Source organism: Tachyglossus aculeatus, chromosome 17, assembly GCF_015852505.1.
Source record: "Tachyglossus aculeatus isolate mTacAcu1 chromosome 17, mTacAcu1.pri, whole genome shotgun sequence".
In the NCBI taxonomy this organism is placed as follows: Eukaryota; Metazoa; Chordata; class Mammalia; order Monotremata; family Tachyglossidae; genus Tachyglossus; species Tachyglossus aculeatus.
Window position 1 is genome coordinate 59,476,338 of NC_052082.1, and position 26,120 is coordinate 59,502,457.

At 56.0% G+C, this 26,120-nt stretch overlaps 1 protein-coding gene across 1 annotated transcript in view; it reads left to right on the forward strand.

Moving 5' to 3' along the window:
- AUTS2 (activator of transcription and developmental regulator AUTS2) overlaps window positions 1–26,120 on the forward strand; it is a 171,753-nt gene that overhangs the window by 136,491 nt on the left and 9,142 nt on the right. The window contains exons 6-15 of the mRNA XM_038758859.1: window positions 8,560–8,608; window positions 13,300–13,717; window positions 14,863–15,122; window positions 15,423–15,667; window positions 17,779–17,829; window positions 19,242–19,337; window positions 22,634–22,705; window positions 24,410–24,439; window positions 25,290–25,361; window positions 25,976–26,117. Coding sequence (XP_038614787.1) covers window positions 8,560–8,608; window positions 13,300–13,717; window positions 14,863–15,122; window positions 15,423–15,667; window positions 17,779–17,829; window positions 19,242–19,337; window positions 22,634–22,705; window positions 24,410–24,439; window positions 25,290–25,361; window positions 25,976–26,117 — 1,435 coding nt within the window. The remainder of the gene's footprint in view (window positions 1–8,559; window positions 8,609–13,299; window positions 13,718–14,862; window positions 15,123–15,422; window positions 15,668–17,778; window positions 17,830–19,241; window positions 19,338–22,633; window positions 22,706–24,409; window positions 24,440–25,289; window positions 25,362–25,975; window positions 26,118–26,120) is intronic.

Genomic DNA, 26,120 nt, shown 5'->3' on the forward strand with positions numbered 1-26,120 from the left:
ATAATAATAATAGTAATTGTGGTATTTTTTAAGCTTTCACTATGTGCCAGGCACTGTACTAAGCGCTGGGGTACATGCAAGCTAATCAGGCTGGACACAGTCTCTGTCCCATGTGGGGCTCACAATCTTAATCCCCATTTTACAGGTGACGAAACTGAAACACAGAGAAGTGAAGTGACTTGCCCAAGGTCACATAACAGACAAATGGCGGAGCTGGAATTAGAACCCAGGTCCTTCCGACTCCCAGGCCTACGCTGTATCCATGAGGCCACGCTGCTTCTCTGTTAGAACTGATAGGGAATCGGGGCGCAAGTTGCTGGAGAGCTTGGGAGTAATGAAGAGCACGAACTGGGGTGGAATGGGAGAGGAAGGAGGACAGTAGTGGGCACTGACCAAGTGCCTTGAATCCAAAGGCGAGGAGCTTCTATTTGATGCAGAGGTGGGTGGGAAACCGTTGGAGGTTTTCGAGAACTGAACTGCTGGGGGAGGGATGGACCAGAGAGGGGAGAGGCTGGAGGCAGGGAGGTCAGTGAAGAGGCTGATGCAGTAATGGAGATAGGATATGACAAGCTCCTGGACCAGCATGGCAGCCACTGGGTAGAGAGAAAGTGGCAGATTCTGGAGATTTGGAAGAAACACGCCCTGCTGGCCTCACGTTAGTTTTGTTGAGCAGAGTCTTGTGCCATACCTGTGGTGTGGAGGGTGAGCGTGTGTGAGGACTCCTGTGGGGATCCCTGGAGGCCCCCCCTGGGCCCATAGATCTCCGTAGGTTTGGCTTTCTGCCACTGACTGTGGTTCCAGTCACTCGGGTGACCTCCCCCAGAGTTGGGATGAGGGTCCGGCCCGAAGTATCGGGAGATTCTCTTTGGGTCCTGGCCTAGAGGGCATGGAGAGTTCTCGGTGCCAAGGAGGGCTATGGTGCTGGTTCCAACCTCCTCTTGGGGTTGGAGCCTGGAGCCAGAGTGACCGGAAGTGCCCCCAGGGCCGGTTCACGGGGAGAAGGAGATCACCCCAGGTCTGGGTGAGTGTGGTACATGGGCATCACGCAGTGCCTGTGGCTTGGGGTGGCTGTGGTTCCCAGGGTGTGGCACATATGCAATACACAATCCCTGGGGCCTCAGGGTGACTATCGTATACAGGCAGCACATGGCCCCTGTGCCCTGGGGCTGGTGCGGTACATGAGTGATCCCTGTGCCCCGGGGCAGGTGTGGTACACAGGCAGCTCGTGGTCCTTGGGGCCCAGGGTAGGTGCAGTACATGGGTGGTACCTGTACCCCAGGATAGGTGTGGCACACAGGCAGCACATGGTCCTTGGGGCCCGGGGTAGGTGCGGTACATGGGTGGCCCCTGTGCCCCAGGGGAGGTATGGTACACGGGCTGCATAGGGCAGCAGTTGGTCCCTGTAGGCCCGAGAATTCACAGTTGACAAGGTGTGAAGGGGCCGGAGGGATCCTTGCCGGTGAGGACCCTCAGCGGATGGACAGCCCGCTCCCACTTCCCAGGCAGCACCGACTCTGGACCCCCCACCCCCAACCCCTCAGCCCAGCTGGCTCACCAAGTATGCTTCAACTTCCAACTGGGTCTGAGTCCCTGCCTGGGACAGCGACCCCCTCCCCAGGGGCTAACTATGGCTCTCCAGGGCCGAGCCACCCCCATCCGCTCCAGCCACCTTGCGCCCCTGGGCCGGAGGCACCACTGCCCCCTTCCCAGCCTCCTAAACACCGCTGTGGCTTTTGGTCTCGGGGTGCCAGGAGTCGGTCTGAACTTTCAAGAGAGCTGTGATTGCTGCACTTAATTAACAGTTATTAGCATGCGCATCCTGGGCTGAATTATGGGCGACATGCATCTTTCCCACCCGGCGCCATCACGCCTTACATCGCTGCAGCCATTTGGGGCCAGGCCGGACACGGGCTAATGAAGCTGTCCCCTCTCTTGCCTCTTGCTGCTGGCCCCCCGGGTGGTGATATGGCAGACTATTCATTGGGCATCCTCCTTTCAGAAGGGTGCTGGTCCGGGCATTGTCCCGCTCCTGTCCTGGGTGCCTGCTGCCATCTGGGAGGTGTACTGGATGCCTGTACTGGGTGCCCGCTGTGGTCCAGGTGCTGTACTGAGTACCAGTTTGGACAGAATCTGTCAATCAGTCAGGTGTATTTATTGAGTGCTTACTGTGTGCAGAGCCCTGTTAAAGCGCTTGGGAGAGTTTGATAGAACAATATAACAGACGCCTTTCTTGTTCACAATGAGCTTACAGTCTAGAGGGGAAGACAGACATTTAAATAAATAAATTCATAGATAAATACATAAGTAACAAGCCTGTTAGAGTGCCTAACAGGTGTACTTAGGCTGTGTGGCCCATGTAGGAGAAGGAATGTGTCCAATCTGACTGTTTTCTATGCACCTGAGTGCTTAGAATGGTGCTTGATACATAGTAAGCGCTTAACAAATTCCCCAACTATTCATATTATTATTGTACTGGGTGTCTACTGGGGAAAAGGCACTGTACTGGTTCTGTCCTATGCACTTGGGAGAGGTACAACAGAAGTGAAAGATACATTTCCCTTCCCTCATGGAGTTCGCAGAAACCTTTGCAACGCTCACCTAGTAATGGCTGTTAAGTTGATGACCGCTCTGGGGAGGCATGTACTCATTCATTCATTCATTCATTCAACTGTATTTATTGAGCGCTTACTGTGTGCAGAGCACCATACAAAGCACTTGGGAAGTACAAATTGGCAACATATAGAGATGGTCCCTACCCAACAACGGGCTCACAGTCTAGAAGGGGGAGACAGACAACAAAACAAAACAATTAGACAGGTGTCAATACCATCAGAATAAATAGAATTTTAGCTATATACACATCATTAATAAAATAGAGTAATAAATATGTACAAATATACGTAAGTGCTGTGGGGAGAGGAAGGTGGTAGGGCAGAGGGAGGGAGGGGGCTGATGGGGAGGAGGAGGACAGGAAAAGGGGGGGCTGTCTGGGAAGGCCTCCTGGAGGAGGTGAGCTCTCAGTAGGGCTTCGAAGGGAAGAAGAGAGCTAGTTTGGCAGATGTGTAGAGGGGGAGGGCATTCCAGGCCAGAGGTAGGATGTGGGCCAGGGGTTGACAGCGGGACAGGCGAGAACGAGGCACAGTGAAGAGGTTAGCGGCAGAGGAGTGGAGTGTGTGGGCTGGACTGTAGAAGGAAAGAAGGAAGGTGAGGTAGGTGGTGGGGGCGAGGTGATGGAGTGCTTTGAAGCCGAGAGTGAGGAGTTTTTGCTTCATTCGAAGGTTGACAGGCAACCACTGGAGATTTTTGCGTAGGGGAGTGACATGCCCAGAGTGGTTCTGTAGAAAGGTAATCCAGGCAGCAAAGTGAAGTATAGACTGAAGCGGGGAGAGACAGGAGGATGGGAGATCAGAAAGGAGGCTGATGCAGTAATCCAGTCGGGATATAGGATCAGAGGTTGAACCAGCAAGGTAGCAGTTAGGATGGAGAGAGAGGGAAGGCAGATCCTAGCGATGTTGTAGAGGTGAAACCACTCAAGAAGCCTGTTGGAAGCAATCAGAATGGTGCAGGGACTGAAGGAAAGAAGGGCTTTGCTCCACCCCAAACTAGGGCAGCTGCCTGCCTTCCTCACAGGGTTTGTCGCAAGGGCAAAAATGAGATGAGTAACATAGCTGTGCTTTGGAAACCAAAGAGCTATACTTCATTCATTCATTCAGTCGTATTTATTGACTAGTACTGTGTGCAGAGCACTGTGCTAAGTGCTTGAAAAGTACAATACAGCATTAAAGACAGAACCTAAGGTACTTGGCAAAGCGGTCTGCCGTCGACAGCAAATTTTCCTGGGTGGGTGCTTGGAGGTGCGGTCATTTGCTTATAGTGCCTCCAGAGAAGCAGCACTGCCTAGTGGAGAGAGCCCAGCCCTGTGAGTTAGAAGGACCCCGGGTTCTAATTCCTGCTCCGCCGCTTGTCCGCTGTGTGACCTTGGCCAAGTCTCTTCACTTCTCTGTGACTCAGTTACCTCATCTGTAAAATGAGGATTAAAAAAATGGTGTTTGTCAAGCGCTTACTATGTGCCAGGCACTGTACTAAGACTGAGTCCCATGTGGGACAAGGGCTGTACCCAACCTGATTAGCTTGTATCTGCCCCAGCACTTAGAGGAGTGCTTGACATGTAGTAAGCGCTTTACAGATACCATCATCATCATCAACGTGGGAGAGTTTCCCCAAGGGGCCAAAGCAGATCCTCTGTGCCGCCCCCAGGTCTCTTGTTGCAGCCTCCTCCGGCCCAGCTGTGGAGACCGCGTCGAACGGGACTGACCGGACCCTCTCCACACTGCACCTTTACTCCGGTGTCAGGGGGCGGGCCAGACGGGCCCTCCTTGGTTCCAACCCAACCATCCGGGCCGTCCTGAAGCCGTCTCCGAATCTCGATGAATTTTCCAGCGCGGTCAGATTTTCTCAGTTGTTTCTAGGGCGTGGGTCAGCTGGTGGCAATGTGTGCTTAGGTCCAGCATAAGGACGCTACATCGACCACCTAAGGTGGCTCTCCATGCTCTTCCCATTCCCGGCATGCGGCCGAGACCACCACCGGTGGGCTGCAGCCGGAAGCCATGTGGTGACTCCGGTTGACGTTGATCTGAGACAGCTGATCCAGAACCATTCCAGCCGGGATCTTTCTTTTTTTTAATACTATCTAAGAACTTACTCTGTGCTTAAGAACTGTACTAAGCTCTTGGGTAGATACAAGAAAATCAGATTGGACACAGTACCTGTCCCACATGAGATTCACAGTCTTAATCCTCATTCTACAGATGAGGGAACTGAGGCACAGTGAAGTGACGTGCCCAAGGTCACACGGCCGACAAGTGGCGAAGCCGGCATTAGAACCCAGGCCTTTCTGATTCCCAGGCCCGCGCTATTTCTCTCTGTGCTACAGAGGGCAGCTGCACGACAACTTAATAATTGCCACCATTGGATTTGTCGCCTTCCTCCTCGAAGATGACGATGACGGTGGAGCCCTGAGGCTCCGTGGCGACCCTACAGTGGTCCATGCATGGGGACCCCCTCTGCCGCTCCCAACTTTCTGCAGCTGACCATGGCTCTGACTGTCCGTGGTGACCTCCCCAGCCTTGGGGGTCACCAGCAGGTCTCTGAGGGACCCAGTGCCGGGAGACTAAGTGGTGCGGAGGAGGGCTTTGCTCAGGCCCCGTCTCCCTGGGGAGGGAGGGTCTACCTGGGGGGGACAAGCAGGCCACAGGCGCGAGTGCGAAGGCAGGGGTAAGGGCGGACACGTGGGCCAGAAGAAATGACCTGAGGTGGGAGTGCGGCGAGAGATTGATCAGGGAAGGCTTTCCTATCATTGGAGAAGGGGAGGTTTGCAGAGTGGTCAGCAGAGAGCTTTCAGGAGACCCTCCTCCCCCTCCCCCACCCGTGGCTCCTTTGTCCTGTTGCTGCCGCTGTCTCTCGGTTGGTTACCATGTGTAACGTGGCCACTCTCACTGTCTTGCACATGCGCACAGCACACTCACAAGTATAAAGATATACACACACAAGCACACACCGAGCTCAGCACTCATTCACCCACTGCTCCCCCGGGTTGGGAGAGAGGGTATTTGTGTTGGGGCTCGTTGTGTGCGTGCCCCGTGGATTTAGGTGAGAGCCTTTTGGGTGTGTGGGCGAGCGAGTGAGCAAGCTCAGCCCCGGGGGTGTCCATCACTCTAGGCCGGTGCATTTGAGACCCCATGTGTCGGGCTGGAATTCCCCCAAGATGAAGCCAGTGGATGCTGCGTGGATTCAGGCAGGAGGAGGAGAAGGGGGTGGTAGCGATCTGGGCCCCGGATGTTGGCAGGGTTGAAGGGAGCAGCCTGGAATAGGATGGCTTCCCGTTGCTTGGGTGAGCGAGGGCAGGGCCGGAGAAGAAGGTGGATCCTCGGTGAGGTTTCTGAGTGAGGGTCCACCCATGGGGTTGCAATCTTGGTTGCACGCTGGCCCTGGAGCATTTAGCACCAAAAGTGTATCGAGCAAAGGCATGCAGGAATCATTCGTTCTCGCCTGTCCCGCCATCGACCCCCGGCCCACGTCATCCCCCGGGCCTGGAATGCCCTCCCTCTGCCCATCCACCAAGCTAGCTCTCTTCCTCCCTTCAAGGCCCTACTGAGAGTTCACCTACTCCAGTAGGCCTTCCCACACTGAGCCCCTTCCTTCCTCTCCCCCTCATGCCTCTCTCCATCCCCCCATCTTACCTCCTTCCCTTCCCCACAGCACCTGTATATATGTATATATGTTTGTACATATTTGTTACTCTATTTATTTATTTATTTTACTTGTACATATCTATTCTATTTATTTTATTTTGTTAGTATGTTTTGGTTTTGTTCTCCGTCTCCCCCCTTTTAGACTGTGAGCCCACTGTTGGGTAGGGACTGTCTCTATATGTTGCCAACTTGTACTTCCCAAGCGCCTAGTACAGTGCTCTGCACACAGTAAGCGCTCAATAAATACGATTGATGATGATGATGAAAGGCTGGTCTGTGGGGCCCAGAGCGGTGGTCAGGTGGCGCCACCTCATGGCGTCCCCGGGCACTGCAGCCTCCCGCAAGTGAGCCGGGTGAGAAGTGGTGATGCCACACTGTGGCAGTCGCGGGTATTGCAGGCTCCCTGGGCAAGGTGGTACCCGTCAGTCAGTCAGTCGGATTTATTGAGCGTTTACTGTGTGCACAGCACTGTACTAAGTGCTTGGGAGCTTACAATATGACAGACACGTTCCCTGCCCGCAGCACAAGCGTGGGTATTAAAGGTGGGGGCGGGGGGGGGGGCCTTGGCTGGAACTCAGCGGTGCCACTTCGTGGTAGCCCCAGACGGGGAATGTGTCCGTTTATTGTTGTAGTATACTCTCCCAAGTGCTTAATACAGTGCCCTGCTCACCGTAAGCCCTCAATAAATACGATTGAATGAATGACTATAAGCTTGTGAGCCCTGGGAGTCACAGGTCCTGGGTTCGAGTTCCGCCTCCCCCACATGTCTGCTGTGTGACCTTGGGCAAGTCACTTCACTTCTCTGTGCCTCAGTTCCCCTCACCTGTAAAATGGGGATTAAGACTGTGAGCCCCACATGGGACAACCTCATCTCCTTGTTTTCCCCCCAGCGCTTAGAACAGTGCTTTGCACATAGTAAGCGCTTAACAAATAGCAACATTATTATTATTATTAGGGACCGTCTTTATATGTTGCCAACTTGTACTTCCCAAGCGCTTAGTACAGTGCCCTGCACACAGTAAGCGCTCAGTAAATACGATTGATTGATTGATTGATTGATTGATTCCGAGGTGAGCCCCACAGGTCCCTGGGTCAAGGGTACTGAGGGCTCGAAGGGGCCTGATGAGATGTGATCCTGGTAGCGGGTACCTAGTAGCGGCTGTGGGCACAGCAGGCTCCGTCCTCAGCTGGACTGGAACCCATCCGTGCTTGGGCGGCTCAGATGAGAAGCAGCGTGGCTTAGTGGCAGGAGCCTGTCCTTGGGAGTCAGAGGTCGTGGGTTCGAATCCTGCCCCCGCCGTTTGTCAGCTGTGTGACTTCGGGCAAGTCACTTAACTTCTCTGTGCCTCAGTTACCTCATCTGTAAAATGGGGAATAAGACTGTGAGCCCCACGTGGGACAACCTGTTAACCTTGTGTCTGTCCCAGCGCTTTGAACAGTGCTCGGCACATAGTGAGCTCTTAACAAATATCATCATGATGGGATATGGTGGCGTTTTATTTTACTTGTACATATTTATTCTATTTATTTTATTTGGTTTATGTGTTTTGTTTTGTTGTCTGCCTCCCCCTTCTGGACTGTGAGCCCGCTGTTGGGTAGGGACCGTCTCTAGATGTTGCCAACTTGTACTTCCCAAGCGCTTAGTACCCTGCTCTGCACGCAGTAAGCGCTCAATAAATACGATTGAATGAATGAATGCATTTATTTTACTTGTACATATGTATTCTATCTATTTTATTTGGTTTATATGTTTTGTTTTGTTGTCTGCCTCCCCCTTCTGGACTGTGAGCCCGCTGTTGGGTAGGGACCGTCTCTAGATGTTGCCAACTTGTACTTCCCAAGTGCTTAGTGCAGTGCTCTGCACACAGTAAGTGCTCAATAAATACGATTGAATGAATGAATGCATTTATTTTACTTGTACATATGTATTCTATTTATTTTATTTGGTTTATATGTTTTGTTTTGTTGTCTGTCTCCCCTTTCTAGACTGTGAGCCCGCTGTTGGGTAGGGACCGTCTCTAGATGTTGCCAACTTGTACTTCCCAAGCGCTTAGTGCAGTGCTCTGCACACAGTAAGCGCTCAATAAATATGAATGAATGAATGAATGAATGAATGAATGAATGAGTGCGTCATCTAGTGGTGGCCGCGGGCGCTGCAGGCTCCCGGAATGCGGAAGCCCCATCTGGTGGCGGCAGGAGGTACTGCGGTTTTCTGGGCCAAGACGGCCGTCACTTGGACAGTTGTGAGGCCGGCCGGCCGGGGCATGCGGCTGCACTGTAACCTCTACTCCTTTACCTTGCCTTGCAGGCATCGGATGCTGGCTCCGAGAGGCTATTCAGCACCGTCATAAGCAAAGGTAGGATCGACCCCTTTCCTCAAGTGCAGCTTCTCCGGGCTCCCCACCCGCCCTGAGGAACTGGGGAGGGACACAGAAGGCTGGCACGGCTCTTGGCTCAGGCCTGGGCCAGTCCGACCCTGCACGACTGACGGGATCCCAGGAGGGAGGGGTGAATTTAAATGCCAACATTTCGGGGTCCTTACCCGCTATCCACTTCTAATCTGAATGGTGGCAAAAACTAGTCTCAGGAGGCCCGAAGCCGGCCTCCAGCCACTGCTGCTATGAACGCGTGGGGAGATGGTGATGGCTCTCTGCACATCATCATCATCATCATCAATCGTATTTATTGAGCGCTTACTATGTGCAGAGCACTGTACTAAGCGCTTGGGAAGTACAAATTGGCAACATATAGAGACAGTCCCAACCCAACAGTGGGCTCACAGTCTAAAAGGGGGAGGGTGGGCATCATACAGAATGGTTGGCCTGTCGGGGACGTAGTGGGCACCTACTCTGAGCACTGGGAACAGTTCAGTTGAGCCGATAGACGTGGTCCCTGCCCAGTCTAGCAGGGAAGACAGTCATTAAAAAAATTTCAGGTAAGAGAAATGATCAAGTTTAAAGATACAGATATGAGTGCTAAGGGGTTGTAGGAGGTGGTACCCAAGTTCTCAGTACCCGAAGTGGCAGGTGCGGGGGATACGATGTGGACGTGGGAAATTAGTCAGGGGAGACTCCCTGGAGGAGCTGTGATTTTAAAGCAACTTTGAAGACAATAATAATAGTAATTGTGATTTTTATTAAGAACTTACTATCAAGCAGCTCTAGAGAAGGTACAGGATCATTCATTCATTCAATCGTATTTATTGAGGGCTTGCTGTGTGCAGAGCACTGTACTGAGCGCTTGGGAAGAACAAGTTGGCAACATATAGAGACGGTACCTACCCAACAGCGGGCTCACAGTCTAGAAGGATAATCAGGTCAGGCACCAGTCCGTGTCCCACATAGGAAGCGCTTAACAAATACCATCATTATTATTATATAGAGGACACTGTCTACGTAGGAAGGAGGACAGGTATTGGGTCCCCATTTTACTGAGGAGGTAACTGAGGCTCAGAGAAGTTAAGTGGCTCCACCAGTTATCTTCTTGTGATCTAGGGCAAGTCATTGAATATCTTTGTACCTCAGTCACCCTATCTGTAAATTGGGGACTCAGACTGTGAGCCTTATGTGGGTCAGGCACCGTGTCCAACCTGATTATCTTGTGTCTACCCCACCGCTTAGTACAGTGTCTGGTACATAGTGTTTAACATATACCATTAAAAAAAGAAACTGACTCATCCAGGGTCACGCAACAGACAAGTGGCAGAGCCGGGATTAGAACCCAGTTCCTCCAACTCCCAGGCCCGTGCTCTTCCGACTAGGCCAGCTGCTCTTCTAAGATGGGGGTGGGGAGTGAGATGGCCTTTTTGGATTTGAAAGGGGAGGGATTTCCAGGCAGGAGGGAAGATGTGAACCAAGGGCCGCCAGTGAGAGACGAGAGTGAGCTTTGGGAATCCGGTTGGCGTTAGAGGGGTGAAGTGTAAGGGTTCAGTTGTGGAAGAGTAGTGAAGACAGGAGTGGCGGGGAAGAGATCCGAGGGAGGGCCTCAAAGCTGGTGATGAGAAGTTTCAAGTGTAAGCTCTTTGTAGTCAGAGGATGTGTCATTTATTTATGATGTACTTCCGCCCCCTTCCCCTGGCCTTGGCTGACACAGATGACGGCCCTGCCTGCTGGCAGCTGGACAACCATCCGGACCCCCACAGGGCTGAGCTGGGTCAGAGGCCCCGGACTGGCCCGAGTGGCGATGGATCGGGGTGGGGACGGGCCTCGGGAGGGTCCGTGGAGCAGCCGGACGTCCCCGACGCCGGCCCTGGAAGCAGCACTTGGTCCTGGTTCGGAGGGATGGGGCTTTTGGATGGTGGCGATGACTGCTCCCCCTTCCCCCAGAGCCCCACGCTGATCCCCGTGGGGTGGTTTTTCTCCCTTGGGACAGCCAGATGAGAGAGGGGGAAGCCACCTCAGGGGTGCTCTGACCAGGGTATCAGCACTCCTGGCAGAGATCCCTGCTTGAAGAGCCAGGCTGGGCCCTAGGGTGGGATGGGGTGCCCGGGGGGAGGGGGGCGTGTCTGGGGGACAAGGGGGCTGTGTCCAGAGTGCAGGGGCGAGTGCTGCAGCTTTAGGACTCAGGTTCTGCTCGCAGCCACTGGGGATTGAGTCATGAGGTTAGTGGCCTTGCACCCTCACCTGCCACTCCCAACCACTGTGGGCACGATACATTTCCTCCTGGGACCCTGAGAGCGGCCCAGAGGTCCAGCCCCTGCCTGCCCTGGTGAGCCAAGCCAGTCAGAGAAGCCAAAAATGGCAGCCTGGCCATGCCAGCCGGAACGGACGAGTCCTGAGAGACCTGCTGTGAGCCCCGCCCGGTCTCACCTCTCTGAGAACTCAGTCGTGGGGCCACAGCGTGGGACCGGGAGATGGAGGACACGTGTTCTAGTCCCGGCTCCGTCCTGGACCTGCTGCTGGGTGACCTCAGTCAAGTTGCTGAACCTCTCTGGGCCTCAATTTCCCCACCCAAGGAGATGTTACTCGATTGTACTTTCCAAGCACTTAGTACAGTGCTCTGCACACAGTAAGTGCTCAGTAAAGAGGATTGAGTGAATATAAGAGGCGGAGGCACACCCAGACCACCGGGCCCCCTGCTGGGTCCTCCAAAAGTCCAGCCGACTGTCCCCCCCGTCCCCCCCCCGGGGCTTGGGAGAAAGGAGACCCCTCCAACGGGTCGTGGGGGCAGGACCGTGTGCCCGAAGGGAGGCGGTGCCCAGCACTCGGGCATCACGCCTTGCCCATGGCGGGTGCTATCTGGCTCCCGATCAGAATTCCACACAGCCAGTCACCACTCCAATTAACTGACGATTATTTAACATTAACAGTAATTACAGATGCCAGTTAAGCACCCACAGATGTCAACTGTTAGCTTTGTACTAATCATTCAACGAAATGGAGAAAGTTCAACAAACATCAATTAGCCAGGCAATCAGTATGAGTTAGGGAAGAGCGTGTGTCATGTGTGTGAGCTGATTCGATTTATTGTATTTTGGCAGTGGAGCTCACGCTCATACATGCAGACACACACATGCACACATACACAAATGCAGCAGAGCAAGGGCAGCAGTGAAGCGGCCGTGCCCGTCTACCTGTCTACCCGAGAATTCTCTCCCTGCCGAGCCCCATCGAAGAAATGCATTTTTTGCCAGGAGCTTGTCTCAATCAATTAATCATTGTTGATTGAGCACATACTAGGCACTTGGGAGCAGAAAGAGAAAACACACACCCTGCTTTAGAGTCCAAAGGGAAGGCATTCACAAACACACATGCTCTCACACTCAGCATCAGGAGGAAGAAGAGTGTAGGCTGTGGAAATCAGTATGGTATGAAAGTGTGGCAGGGAGGTCCTGGGGGCGGCTGTGCCGAGGTGAGTTGGGAGGGTATCACCTGGGAAGATGAAACATGAATCCCAGTTCCAGAGAGCCTCCTGGAGGAGAAGGGATTCAAAGATGGGGAGAGCTGGGATTGGCCACCTGAGGGAAGGGGACGAGTGAACAAGGGGTCTTCCCAGACTGAGCCCCTTCCTTCCTCTCCCCCTCGTCCCCCTCTCCATCCCCCCATCTTACCTCCTTCCCTTCCCCACAGCACCTGTATATATGTATATATGTTTGTACATATTTATTACTCTATTTTATTTGTACATATCTATTCTATTTACTTTATTTTGTTAGTGTGTTTGGTTTTGTTCTCTGTCTCCCCCTTTTAGACTATGAGCCCACTGTTGGGTAGGGACTGTCTCTATATGTTGCCAATTTGTACTTCCCAAGCGCTTAGTACAGTGCTCTGCACATAGTAAGCGCTCAATAAATACGATTGATGATGATGAAGGGGTCAATGGCAAGGCAGGTGAGAGTTAGGCACAGTGAATGGGTTGGTGTTAGAGGAGTGAAGGATGCGAGCTGGGGTGAGGTGGGAGAGGAGTGAGGATGGGAAGAAAGGAGAGGGCTGATTGAGGAGTCTTTTAGCCGGTTGGGAGAAGTTTATGCTGAAAGGGAGAAGAATAGGCAACCCTGGGAGATTTTTGAGGAGTGGGGAGACATCAGGCCCGGGTTCTTTCCACTAGACCACACTGCTTCTGAAAGGTGAAATAATGTAAATGCTTAACAGTACGGATGTTCAGAGTCCAACCAGCCCTGTGGTAAAGGGGGTTCATGAAGGGCCTCAGGGCACAGCCGCCCGGGCCCGTGAGAGCTCAGTGCCAGCCAAAGCTTCCTGAAGTTCTGAAACCCATGAAGATGGTGACCTGTCGCCACCCGCATCCCCATGGGCCAGCACCTGTGGGGCGTTCAGGGAGCAGGACCCTGCAGGGGTGATAGGCAGCGGTTGCCCGTTGGCCTCCCTCTCCCTGTTCTGGGCACCTGGGAGAGTGGTCCCGAGACCATGCCCTCCAAGACCTCCCGGTCTGGTGGGGACCCAACTGGACTGTGGAGATTTCTGGGGCAGATTGGGATGTTGGCCATGGGTCGGCGGGCGCCGTGCCCCTCGGAGTGCTGCCGGCTCTGGGGCGGGGCGCTCCCGCACCCCTTCCCCACCACTGGCCTCTCACATCTCCTCTCCCCCAACAGATCGAGAGCCTGGCCCCGGCCCGCCCTCCGGCAGTGAGCGCCTGGACGTCAGGGGGGCGGGAGTCCCAAAGGTTTCGGGCCTAGCCAGGAGCCAAGAAAGAAGTCAGGACCAGGAGCTGATCTTGGAGCCCTCTGCCCCCCGAGACTCCCGCCCCCCTGCCGCACCTCCCCCGCTGCCCCAGACCCCGCCCGAACCGCCTGCCCCCAGCCCCATTCCGTTACCACTGCGCCTAGAGGCCCCTCCAGCAGTGCCCCCAGGCTCCCTCCTGGAACCACAGCCCCCGAGGCCCCAGCCTCAGCCTCCCCTCATCCAGGCAGGCCCTCCAAGCCTGCCCCCCGCCGCTCCACCTCCCCCAGCCCCCCAAGTCCTCCCCCAGCCACTGACGGCCTACAAAAGCAGCAGCCTCAGCAGCTTAAGGTGAGTGAGTCCGTCCGTCCATCTGCCCTTCGGTCCGGGTCACAGCTCGGGCCTGGGGGCAGGGAGGAAGCCGAAGCCCTGGTCCTCCCACCCAGGGGCTGCTGGGGCAGGAGATGGCAGAGTCGGGCAGAGAGTCAGCGTCATTCCTGTGGAATTGGCCCCCCCTGGGCTGGACTGGGATTCCTGGGAGGGAAAGAGAGAGAGGTGTCTGTGCGTGCACATACACACACGTGCCACACACAGTCATGTGCCCTCATTTGCATGCATTTGCACTTATGCTCACATATGTGCACTCATGCCCAAGCATGTATACACACGTGCATTCCCCTTGCATACAGGAACACACATATACACAGAAAGACCCAGGGACGAGAGTGGGGCAGGTGTAGGACGGGCAGCTGAAATGACTGTGTTCCTGGGGGAGAGCTTCAGTGGGCGGGTGCAAGGCACAATCTCCATCCGCACCCAGTTAGGCAAGGGACACTGTGGGCAGGAAATGCGTCTGTTTATTGTACTCTCCCAAGCACTTAGTACGGTGTTCTGCACACATTAAGCACTCAATAAATACCATCAAATGAACGAATGGATTGGGTACCTCCCACGAGCAGCATGCTGTACTGCATGCCTACTGTGAGCAATGCTGTACTGAGCAACTACTGCCAGCAGTGGAGTGCTGTGCCAGGGGCCTGTTATATGCAGAGCACTGTGCTAGCTGCCTGTGTCTACAGGACACTATACTAGGTGCTTTGGCGGGTTCAAAGGAGGAAATGAGGCAGGTTCCCTGTCCTGAGAAGCTTACAGTCTCAAAAGGGCGGGACAGGCACAGACAGGGGCAGCAACTGTCCATTCTGGGAGTGGGGGCGAAGATGGGGGTGGTTTTGAGAGGCTGCAGGAGGGAGGGGTGATTGAAGGAAGGGAAGGGAACAGAGTGAGGGAGGGAGAGGGAGGCAAAGGTTTCCTCTTGCCTGTCCCTTGCCTCCACCTCCTCCTCCTCCTGATCTTGTTCTTATTCCTCTCTCTTCGCCTCTGGCCTGGCCTGGTCTGGTCTGATCCGATTCCGCCCGCACTGGGGCCGGAGAGAGGCAGGGGGACTGGGGCGGGTGGCCGTGTATCAACCCGCGTTTCTCTCGGTCCCCGCTCTGTAGCAGCAGCAGCAGCAGCAGCAGTAGCCGGAGCAGAAACAGCCCCCCGGCCAAGGCCCAGCCGCCGCCGCCGCCGCCGCACCTGGCTCACCACACACCTGTCTCCTCCTACCCCCTCGCCCTGCACAGCCTGGCCCCCACCCTCCAGCCTCCCACCCACCACCCCACCATGTTTGCCCCATCCACCGCCCTGCCCCCGCCACCCCCACTCACCTCTGGGCCCCTGCAAGTCGCCGGGCACCCTGCGGGAGCCTCCTATTCAGGTGAGGGCCAGCAGGTGGGAGGCTGGCCGGGGACCGGGCAGACAGACGGACAAGTGGACAGACAGCCGAGGGACGGAGAGAGAGCGAGCAATAGAAGGAGGGAGGGATGAAAGTCCCACTTTGGGAGCCGCAGAGATGGGGTGGTGTTGAGCCGTGTCCCGGTTTCCCCCACGTGTGAAGCAGGGCGATGGTACTGGACTCTCCGGCCCCCAGGAGAGAGAAGGTCGTAAGAGGTCCGGCGGTCGGGTCCCATCCCTCCTCCTGCCCACGCCGACCGCCTCCGTTTCCACTTTCCTCCAGAGCAAGACCTCTTGCGCCAGGAGCTGAACAGTCGCTTCCTGGCATCGCAGAGCACGGAGCGCGGGGCCTCCCTGGGGCCCCCGCCCTACCTGCGGACGGAGTTCCACCAGCACCAGCACCAGCACCAGCACCAGCACCAGCACACCCACCAACACCAGCACCAGCACACCCACCAGCACACCTTCACCCCCTTCCCCCACGCCATCCCACCCTCCGCCCTCCTGCCCGCGCCACCACCGCCCACGGTGCGTACCCAGGCCCGGAACGTGCCTTCCCGGGGGCCGGGCAGGGCCGGGTGGTGCTTAGTGGGGTGGGATTTGGCGGGAGGGGGGCGCTCTGTGCTCCCCTCCCGACCCGGTGTCCCCCCACCCCAGCCTGTCTCCCCGGGGCCCTTTCTGCGGCCCAGAGCTACCAGCCGGCGGCTTGCAGAGGCCGAACCCAGGAATTGTATTCTGTCCATCTGCGGGCACCAACCCATGCTCCCCCTCTCCCAGTCATCTATCCAGCTCCCGCCAGAGGCAGCAGATCATCATCAATCGTATTTATTGAGCGCTTACTGTGTGCAGAGCACTGTACTAAGCGCAGATGGAGCCACTGGGGCAGAGTCTAGCAAACTGGCCTCAGTGAGGGAAGGGGGAGCGGTCAGCAGCCTTGCCCCATCAGAGTCCCGGGCCTTACTGCCCCCGGAGTCAGGGTGCAGATCATGGGAAATGAGGTTATGGCCCAATCTAAAACTAAGTGTAACCCCAGCTTCAACTCTTAACCCTAACCCAACCTCCACTCCTCGCCCCAACCTCCAACCCTTAAACCCCAAATACCAAGACTAATCCAACCCCAACCTCCAACCCCGTAATCTTAACCTAACCCCAAATCCCAATCCTAACCCAACTTCCAACCCCAACTCCAACCCCTATAGTCCCAAACTCCAATCCCTAAACCTTAACCCAACCCCAATTTCCAATCCTAACTCCAGCCTCCAACCTCTAAACCTTAACCCAACTCTAACCCAACCTCCAGTGCCAACACAGCCTTCAACCCCAAACCCCAGTCATCTTCTCGTGACCCTAATTTACTCCTTTCATGTGGCCCAAAACCCCTCTCCAGCATGGTGGTTCAGGTTTGATCTTGGATTCTGGGATGGGGGCCAGTGGGAGTGTGTTCCTCCCCATGACTGGTGTGTGGGCATCACCCCCGCCCCCGGTTGGGATTCGGGGCTGGACTGGTCCAGGAGGAGCTCACGTCTCTGACCTTCATCCAGCTACACTCTCATGTGAGATGTGGCCAAACCGCACTCCCACCCACCGAACACCCACTCCCCTCCATCACTCGCTGGTTTGCCCTGAGTTGTTGCCAAGCCAGCCAGGGCTAGACCCAGGGGGACTGGGGCCAGATAGGGTAACTAAGGCTGGCCAGAGATGGAGCCGAGAGCATGACTGAGGCTGGTCGGGGAGGTGGGCTGGGACTGACTGGGGCCAGCTAGGGCATAAGTGAGGCTGGCTGGGGATGGGGGACACTGGGGGATGACAGGAGCCAGCTAGGGGGTAACTGAGGCTGGCCATGGATGGACCAGATTGGGTGGACTGGGGGCTGACTGGGGCTGGGTCATGGTGGACTCAAACTGGCAAGCAAGATGACCTGGGGCCAGCCAGTGGGGTGGGCTGGGAGCTGACCAGGGCCAGCTCTGTGGTGATTGAGGCCAGCCGGGGGGGTGGACTGGCAGTGATTGGGGCCGGCTGGAGGGTTGGTCATAGTGGACCAGAGTGGGGCAAGAGGATGAACTTGGGCCGGCCAGCAGGGTGGACCAGGGCTGGTTTAGTGGGTGACTGAAGCGGCTGGGGCAGGGGTGAACTGAAGACAACCAGGGTCTGGCACTCTCATGAGCTGTGTGAGGGAGCGATGGTCCTGGGGGTCCCTACTCTGAGCTCCAACCTAGCGGTGTGGGATCAGGTGAGGGTCAGTCTGTGCCAGGGGACCAGGCCAAGGCATCCCCTGCCCCCCTCCTGGCCTCCAGCCCACAGTCATGCCCATTGCCCACTGGCCGTGGAGGTCTCAAGGCCAGAACTGAGGCTGGAGGGGAATGATGCTAGTTAGTCCATGTCTGGGCTTGAAGAGAAACCAAGGAAGCCCTGTAGCTCCTGCCATCTGGTAGGCCCTTCCAGGGTGGTCTGGGGTGGGAGCGTCGGGGCCCAGCAAACAGGCCAAAGGTGTGGGCCTGTTGGCCTGTGTCTTGCCTCTGGGTAGGGGGGAAGAGGCTGTGAGCTTGCAGGTAGAGAGGGGGTCTGGGAGGAGAGGATGGGGATGGTGAGCTCAGACACAGCAACTCCAAGTAACTGATTTTGCTTTGGTCTTTTGACAGTTTGATAAATACCCAACGAAAGTCGATCCCTTCTATCGGCACAGCCACAGCGTGAGTGTCGTGCTGGGTTGAGTGTGGGGCTCACAACTTTTGGGGGAGGGGCCGGTGGGGTGCACAGCTCTTGGGGGAGGGGCCGGAGGGGTCTTGGGCCTCAGGAGAGAGGGGCTGGCAGGGACAGGGAAGGGGGTCCTCAGAGGAGAGACTCGGTCGGGGAAGGGGAAGCTTGGCACCTAGTCCATCACTCAGGAATGCGCCCTAGTCCTAGAGCACAGGCTGGGGGTCCTTACAGAACCCACACTGTAGCCCTGGCCTGCACAGCACAACATGCACAAGCTATACCGGCCACCACCTGAGTGCAGAGCACTGTGCGGGCCGCCAGCTGTGTGCAGAGCACTGTCCTGCTTGCCAGCTGTGTTCTGAGTGCTGTGCTGGCTGCCAGCTGTGTACAGAGTGCTTTACTGGGAGCCTGTTGTGTGCAGAGAGCTGGACTGGGGGCTGGGGTGTGCTGAGTGCTGTGCTAGGCTTTTGGGAGAGTTTAGTAGAGGTACCTGCTTTCCTTTTTAACTTATTCTGTGAGCCTCATGTGGGATCTGATTATCCCATATCTTTCCCAGTGCTTAGTACAGTGTTTGGCATAAAGTAAGTGCTTAATAAATGCCCAAATTACCATTATTTGGTAGAAGACATGGCCCCTTCCCACAGTAAACTTCCAGTCATACCCCCAGGAGGTGGATGACAAGAGGGGCAAGAGCCCCTCTTCTCTCACCCTCTCCCCACCGCCACACACATTGGCCCCCAGGAGAGGTGGAAACAGGAGGTCTTGTGTTCCTCAGTCCTCGAAGGCCGGTTTCAGGGTTGCCCAGGAACAATGGTGCGGCCTGGTCCTGCCCCAAGTGGCCGGCTCCCTTCCACCCCTGTCTGAGGAAGCTTCAGCTGATCCATTGGGACCGGTCAGGGGATTTACCCCTCATAGGAGCCTCCTACCAGGGCCAGTGCCAGGCACCAAGGGGGTGGGGGTGGGTTCTTTCTCCATAGCAGGAGGTCTAGCCTCCCTGTAGCTCCTCCCCTGGAGGAAGCTATCGAAGTCAAAAATTGAAACCCTGTTTCCACTCTGGTACTGAGGCGACTGAAGGTCGCCTGGGATAAGTTAGATTTCCTGGGGTGAAAGCAAGAGCTCTGACTAAAGAAGCTCCCACCCCTCTGTGCACTGAAGCCCTTGACCGGTAGACCTCTCTCCAGTCGACCAAAGGTCAACCGAGGCCCTGTGGAGTGCTGGTCATCTCTCACTGGTCCCTAAGCTTCCCCGAACTACTGGAGTGGACACTGTGAGGATGCCAGCCTGGGAGCAGGAGAACCCGGGAGCCCAGGAGGACACTGTCAGGCTAAGCCATCCAGACCGGCGGTGGGAGTGGAGGATTCTGGGAATGGCGCTCAAGTATTGCCTCTGTCTTTGTTGGTAACAGCTGTTCCACTGCTACCCTCCAGCTGTGTCGGGGATGGGCCCAATGGTTCCACCGACCGGACCCTTCGGCTCGCTGCAAGGAGCTTTTCAACCCAAGGTGAGGTCTTAGGCATGGATATGGACCTGGGCATGCACACGAACGGGCCTGGGCAGGGGCATACGAACCAATGTGCACGGACCTGGGCATGCTCACAGCCCCATGTACCATGGAATGAAGGCACTGAGGGTCGGATTGCCCCGACCAGTCCGCCTCGGGGTCTAACCTTCTCCAGACCAACCTGCCCTCAGGTCGCAGGCTGATGGCAGGATTGACCGGTGGCCCTTGGGCACCTTGACTGGCTCTGGACTGCTGGACTGGCATGAACAGAACACCGGGGGCCAGAGGCTGGGCATCTGGGGAGGAGTTAAGACTAAAGTGTGGAGTTCTACCCCAGTGGAGAAATGAACCAGTCGATGGTATTCATCATTAAACACCTCCTGTATGTGGAACGCTGTACTGGGTGGGTGCCTTCTCTGTGCAGAGCAGCGGCCCAGTAGAAGGAGCCAGGAGCTGGGGGTCAGGGGATCTGGGCTCTGCCGCGTGGCCTGCTATGTGTGACCTTGGGAAAGTCACTTCACTTCTCTGGGCCTCAGTTTTTCCACCTATACGGTGGGGATTCGATCACAGTTTAGCCTCCCCTCTAGGTAGAAAGCTCCACGTGGGGCCCTGTCCGACCTGATGATGTTGTTGATGATGGTATTTAAGCGCTTATTACGTGCCAAGCTCTGTTCTAAGCACTGGGATAGATGCAAGGTTATCAGGTTGTCCCACGTGGGGCTCACAGTCTTAATCCCCATTTTATAGATGAGGTCACTGAGGCCCAGAGAAGTTAAGTGACTTGTCCAAAGTCACACAGCTGACAACTGGCAGAACCGGGATTAGAACCCATGACCTTTGACTCCCAAGCCCAGGCTTTTTCCACTAAGCCACACTGCTTCTCTAGGACCTGATTATCCTAGATAAGACCTGATTATTTTGTAATAAGTCTGGTGTTTAGTACAGTGCTTGGCGCGTAGTAAGTGCTAAACAAATGTCACAGCAATTATCATCATCATCATCATCATTATTATTATTCCTGAGCATTGCCTGGGTGCCTAGCAACATCCTGGGCCATCTGCTGTCTGAGGGGGAGAGGAGTAAGGGGCAGGTAGAAACGTGAAAGGTGCACGAGAAATCAGTTCAGCGTGGGCTCCTTGTCGGTGACGCATTGAATATGAGGAATGCACCCTCACATAGACTGAGTCTGTTTGTCACTCCTTATTTAATCGCTTGCTTTGGTGGTTACCGTCAGTGTCCCTGCTCTGGCCGTTACCCAGTGCTGATGGCCCCAGCACTGTCCTCCCCCGCCGGTTTACCGCAGCCCCCTCACCCCTCCCTCCCCTGCTCCCAGCCAACCCCCGTGTCTGGGGTCCTGAAATAGCCCTTCCTGGCCAGCCGCTTGATTGAAATGCAGATTGCGGCTCATTAGTGTCGTTCTTCATATGTATATGCTAATCAGGCTGTTAACAACTCTGCGGCTTAATTGTTCCCTTTTCTGCAACTGATTTCGGATGTTTCCTGGCGGGATGGGTCTGTGCCGAGACAGGCTGGCACAGCCTCCGAAATGGGTTGTCCTCCCTGCCCTCCCCCCTCCCACCGTGGGGCTGGAGACTTCCCTATTCAATATGGCTTTTCATGCAGTCTGATAAGACAGTCGGTATTCAGGGGGCTAGGCTAGGCTGGTAGTATTTGCAGAGCCCCAAACTGGGCTCGTGTATTGGGCGTTGGCTGTGGGCAGGGCACTGTGCCAGATGCTGGCTCTGTGTCGGGTGCTATGCTAGGGTTTGGCCATGACCAGAGCACTGTACTGGGCATCTGTTGTAGATGGAGCCCCGTCTCTGGCACTGGTATGGGCAGACCACCGTCCTGGGTGCCTGCTGTGTGAAGGATGCAGTGCCAGGTGCCGGTTGTGGACAGATTGCTATGCTGGGCACGGGCAGTGGGAGCCTATACCAGAAACATGACACCCGTCCCCTGCCCTCAGGAGGCTTACAAGCTAATGGGGACAAGCAGTAAGGCAGGCAGACAGACCTATTGACAGAGGGGAGCAAGGGGAAAAGGCCAAGTCTCAGCCCAGGGGCCGGGAACCTACAGCTGGCGAGCCACATTTGCCTCTTCGAAATGCCAGTTGTGGCCCCCGGACACAGGAGAAATGGGCCCTGGTCACTCGGACCGGGAAGGTGAGAACTTCCCCCTGAGAGCTTTCTGGGCAGAATGTAGCTGGACCAGCTCACCAGATGGAGCAGGAAGTATCTGGCCCAGGCAACCCCGCCCCTTAAGGTTAGGGAGGAGCTTGCCCACCCTGCTTTTTGGGGGCAGTAAGTAGCTGACCTGTCCTGCTTCTTGGGGATAAAAAGGAGGTGGTTCAGCTCAGCCCTTGGAGAAGACCTGGCCAGCAGGCCTTCTTTCTTTGAATCTGAAGAGGGCCAAGCAGGAGCTAAGATGGCAGCTCCACTCCTACCCTCTGAAGGCTGGACAGGGAAGCAGTAGATTCCCCCCCGTCCCCCATTCTCACTGGGTGGCAGGGTGAGTCCAGAATGGCTCTCGCCTCCTGGCCGAGCAGCAATGCCAAGCTGGGCAGAGAGGGAACCACCCGCTCCTGCGGGTTCTGAGGGCAGAAGCTGTCCCAGACCGGGCCCACATGAGCGTATCGCCTTGTCCGCAGCCGCTGACAGAGATTCACTCCCACACGGGGCGGCGGCAACCCCGCAGGGAGATGGGGAAGACCGCCTTGGTGCTTAGGTCAGTTTGCACACCAACTGTTGGAGGTTTCATTTTGATTGACTTTCCTGCGTCAAAGGTTGCCGGCTCCTGCCATCCCAGGATCCAGAGACAGATGGTGGGTTCCATGGGGAGAAATAGCTGAAGAAGTAATTGAGTGTCCTAACTTGGAGGGGTCAAGTGGATCCTCCTTAAATCCTAGGGCCTGGAGAAACCTCGAGGGGTCACCCAGTACAGCCCCTTGCCTTTGGCGCAGCTGGAGTCCCACCTGCCTGTCCTGCTGGTTTCCAGGCTGACCAGGATTGCTCCCATTTTCCCAGAGTTTGGCTGGTAGGGGGCCCTCTGAGTGTTACCACCCCTGAGGCCCCAGCTGGTGCCTCAGTCTCCCCCGCGTGGGTTTGGCAGCCAAGTCACTTCGAGAGCCCAAGTCCTGGGTGGCTTCTGACCAGGACAACGAAGGGGTCGCTCCCAGCACCAGCCGGGTTTCTGGTCAATCAGGTGGGAGAAGGGGGCATAGATGGGCAGCGAGCAGGGCCGGGTTGGGTGCGGGACCCTGGGGATAAGTCTCATGGCCAGTCCTGCCTTCTTTTCAGACGTCCAGCCCCATTGACGTGGCTGCCCGGCCTGGCACCGTCCCACATACCCTTCTGCAGAAGGACCCGAGGGTAAGTCCTGGCTCCCTGCCACCGTTCTCCATGGCATTCACTGGACAGCGCTGTGCGGGGAGTCCTCTATGTGCAGAGCACTTTATTGGGTGCCTGTTGTGTGCAGAGCACTGTGGTAGTGACTTGAGAGGCAGCCAGGCAGGAGGAGAATAGGGTGGCTTCCCTGCCCATGAGGACCTGCCCTGATGCCAGCAGGGAGACAGCAGACATCCATGGGCACAGCGGGCTGCATTGGAGGAAAGATGCAACAGGGCAACTGGAATGGCCCGAAGGGAGGGGGGGACGGATGGGCAGGTGGACAGAGCCTCGGGCCAAGGGTAGGCAGGTAGGGTCGGGACTCTGCAAGCTGGGGAATTTAGAGAATCCAGAAGGGGGTGGATGGGGCAAACAAGGAATTGCTGGATTCCAAATCCGAACTTTGTTCACGGCAGCTATTCGGGGGGCGGGGTGGACCCAACGATCCCTCTCACCAGGACCCCCACTCATTCATTCAGTTGTATTTATTGAGTTCTTAATGTGTGCAGAGCACTGTACTAAGCGCTTGGGGGAGTTCAATAGAACAATTAACAGACACATTCCCTGCCCACATTGAGTTTACAGTCTAGATGGGGAGACAGACATTAATATAAATAAATAAATTGGAGTTGTGGACATAAGTGCTGTAGGTCTGGGAGGGAGAATGAATAAAAGGAGTGAGTCAGGATGACACAGGAGGGAGAGGGAGAGAAGAAAGGAGGGCTTAGTCAGGGAAGGCGTCTTGGAGGAAATGTGCCTTCAATAAGACTTTGAAGTGGGGAAGAGTCATTGCCTCCCGCCACTCCATCGGGGCAGGCAGTTGTTTACAAACTGTGGGAGCAGGAGGGTGACCACGACCCCCTGACGGGAGGGGTGTCAGAGACCAGGAAGGAGCGTTGGCCCCTTCCCCAGGCCAAGCAGCACCGGATCCTGGCAAAGCCACGGTGCCTGTTCCACGTGCAGGCATTGATGTGCCATCTGTCAGTCAGTCAAGCACTTGGACAAGAAGTCAGTTGGTCAGAGGTTCAGTCAGTCAACCAAATCAATCTACTAATTGATTGGTCAAGTCAGTCAATCACTGGCATTTACTGGATGCCTGCTGTGTGCAGGGCACTGTGCTAAGTGCTTGGGAGAGAGCAGAAAAAAGACACTGGTTCCCTGCCTGCATAGGGGTTACGCTCAAAAATAGGAGACAAGCAAACCCAGGTTGTTTACAAACCTTGGGAGCAGGAGGGTGAGCAAGGATGGAGTGTTAGGTCAGGGTGGGCCAGCTGAGAACATGATTGACTGTCCGACGGAGTATACATTAGTACCGTCATTATTATTACTATTAGTACCTCAGCGCTGAAGGTTGGGGGAAGGACGGAGTGCTGGGGAGGCTCTCAGCTTCCGGGACCGGGTTGTCGGGAATGAATCGGGGAAGGCCTGCTGGAGGAGGCGGATTTCAGGAGGCTTCAGAGATGGGGAGAACAGGGGTCTGGCGACTTTTTGGGATGTTGGACGGGGAAACTGCGGCAGAGATTCCGAACTCATTGGGATAATGGAGAGGGAGCCACTGCTGGGAAGCCGGGATCTCACGGATAAGTCGGATTCTAATGTTTCCATCTCCCCTGACGAAGCAGCACAATCGCATTAATGATCGGCTGGTCTGAGTGGCGGGCAGTCACCAAGCTTGTCTTCTCTTTGCAGTTGACAGACCCGTTCCGGCCACTCCTGAGGGTAAGGGAGCATGTCCAGCCCAGCCCCAGCCCTGGAACTGGGGCTGGCCGAGGACCGGGGTGGGAGAGAGAGAGGAGATGGGGGGATGAGGCAGCTTCCCAATGGATCCAGGCAGGGGGCCAGGGTGGGCATGGTGCCAGGGCTGAGACCCCATCTCCATTCAGGCCCCCAGCACTCACAGCATCAGGGGTTGGACCCCTTGGGTGAGACCCTCCCTCTTGTCTGGCTTCAGCAGGGGTGCCCAGCCTGTACCCTCGATGAGCCAAACCCTCCACCATCCCACCCCCCTTTGCCCTGGCTTGGGGAGACCAACTGGGAGAATAATAATAATAATAATTATAATAATGGCATTTGTTAAACGCTTACTATGTGCAAAGCACTGTTCTAGAGGTTCAAAAGAGGTCTGGGGGCTTTGGGGGGACCCCACTCCCTCCAGGGCTAGCAGAGGACCTATTTGGACCAGTGGCCCTTCCATCACCCGGCCTGTTTCCACTCACCCCGCCCCTCCCCGACTGGGGCCAACTGGGATGGCTGGATTGCCTAGAGGGAAGAGGCCTGATGGTGGCCCAGCTCTGCCCTGGCCTCCTGGCTAACTCAAGACAAGCTACTCACCCTTTCTGGGAGTCATGAGGGTGAGGCGAGGAGACCACCCCCCACAACACATACACACGCACGCATGCGCGTGTGCACAGAACAGTTGGCTTTGCTGGCTACCAAAGGAAAAAGGCAGAAGTGCAGTCAGCTCCCTCACCCCCCAGGCAGGTGGGAACGGGGCTTTCCCTCAGGCCTGCCCTGTGAGCTCACGCTGTTTGTCCATCTGTCTGTCTGGTCCATCCCTCTGCTCCTCCAGAAACCGGGCAAGTGGTGCGCAATGCACGTCCATATCGCCTGGCAGATCTACCACCACCAACAAAAGGTCAAGGTTAGTTCCCAGCCTCAGCTGCACCCCGGTGTGCCTAGTGGGTACCTACTGCAGGCCGGGTGTTATGCCGGGTTCTGGCTGTGGGCAGGGCACTGGACTGGGCACCGGCTATGTGTAGAGCACTGTACAGAAGGTTGTCTGGGAATCAAGCATCGGAGTGGGCCCCTTTGCGTGAGGGAGCCGTACTGGCTGCCAGCCGGCCGCAGAGTGCTAAAAGATTAGAATAGAAGGGGAAGACTGCTTCCCTGCCCTCCAGAAACCAGCTTGTGGTCTGGCAAGGAAGATGTACAAAGCAAAGGCAGCGCCAGTAAGAGGGCATAAACCAGAGACATGGCTACTGGGGACCATTTTGAGCCTGACTGCTGCTGTGCGCCCTAGTGCCCTGGGAGGGGCCGTTAGCCAGGAAGAACCAAGGTGGAGTCGGGTGGTTGGGACTTGGGGATGTTAACAGTATTCGGGGAAGGGGGGTGGAAATCTCAGAGGGCTGTGAAGGTCGGGAGAGCAGGGGTCTGGCGGATTTGTGATGGGGCACAGAGGGAGGGAGGGGGTCACAGCCCTCAAATGCCTTGTTTACTGGTCCCCCTCCCCCTGCCCCACCAACCTTCCCATTGCAGAAGCAGCTGCAGTCGGATCCGCACAAGCTGGACTTTGGTCTGAAGCCGGAGTTCCTGAGCCGTCCACCAGGACCTAGCCTCTTTGGCGCTATCCATCACCCCCATGACCTCGCTCGACCCTCCACCCTCTTTTCTGCCGCTGGTG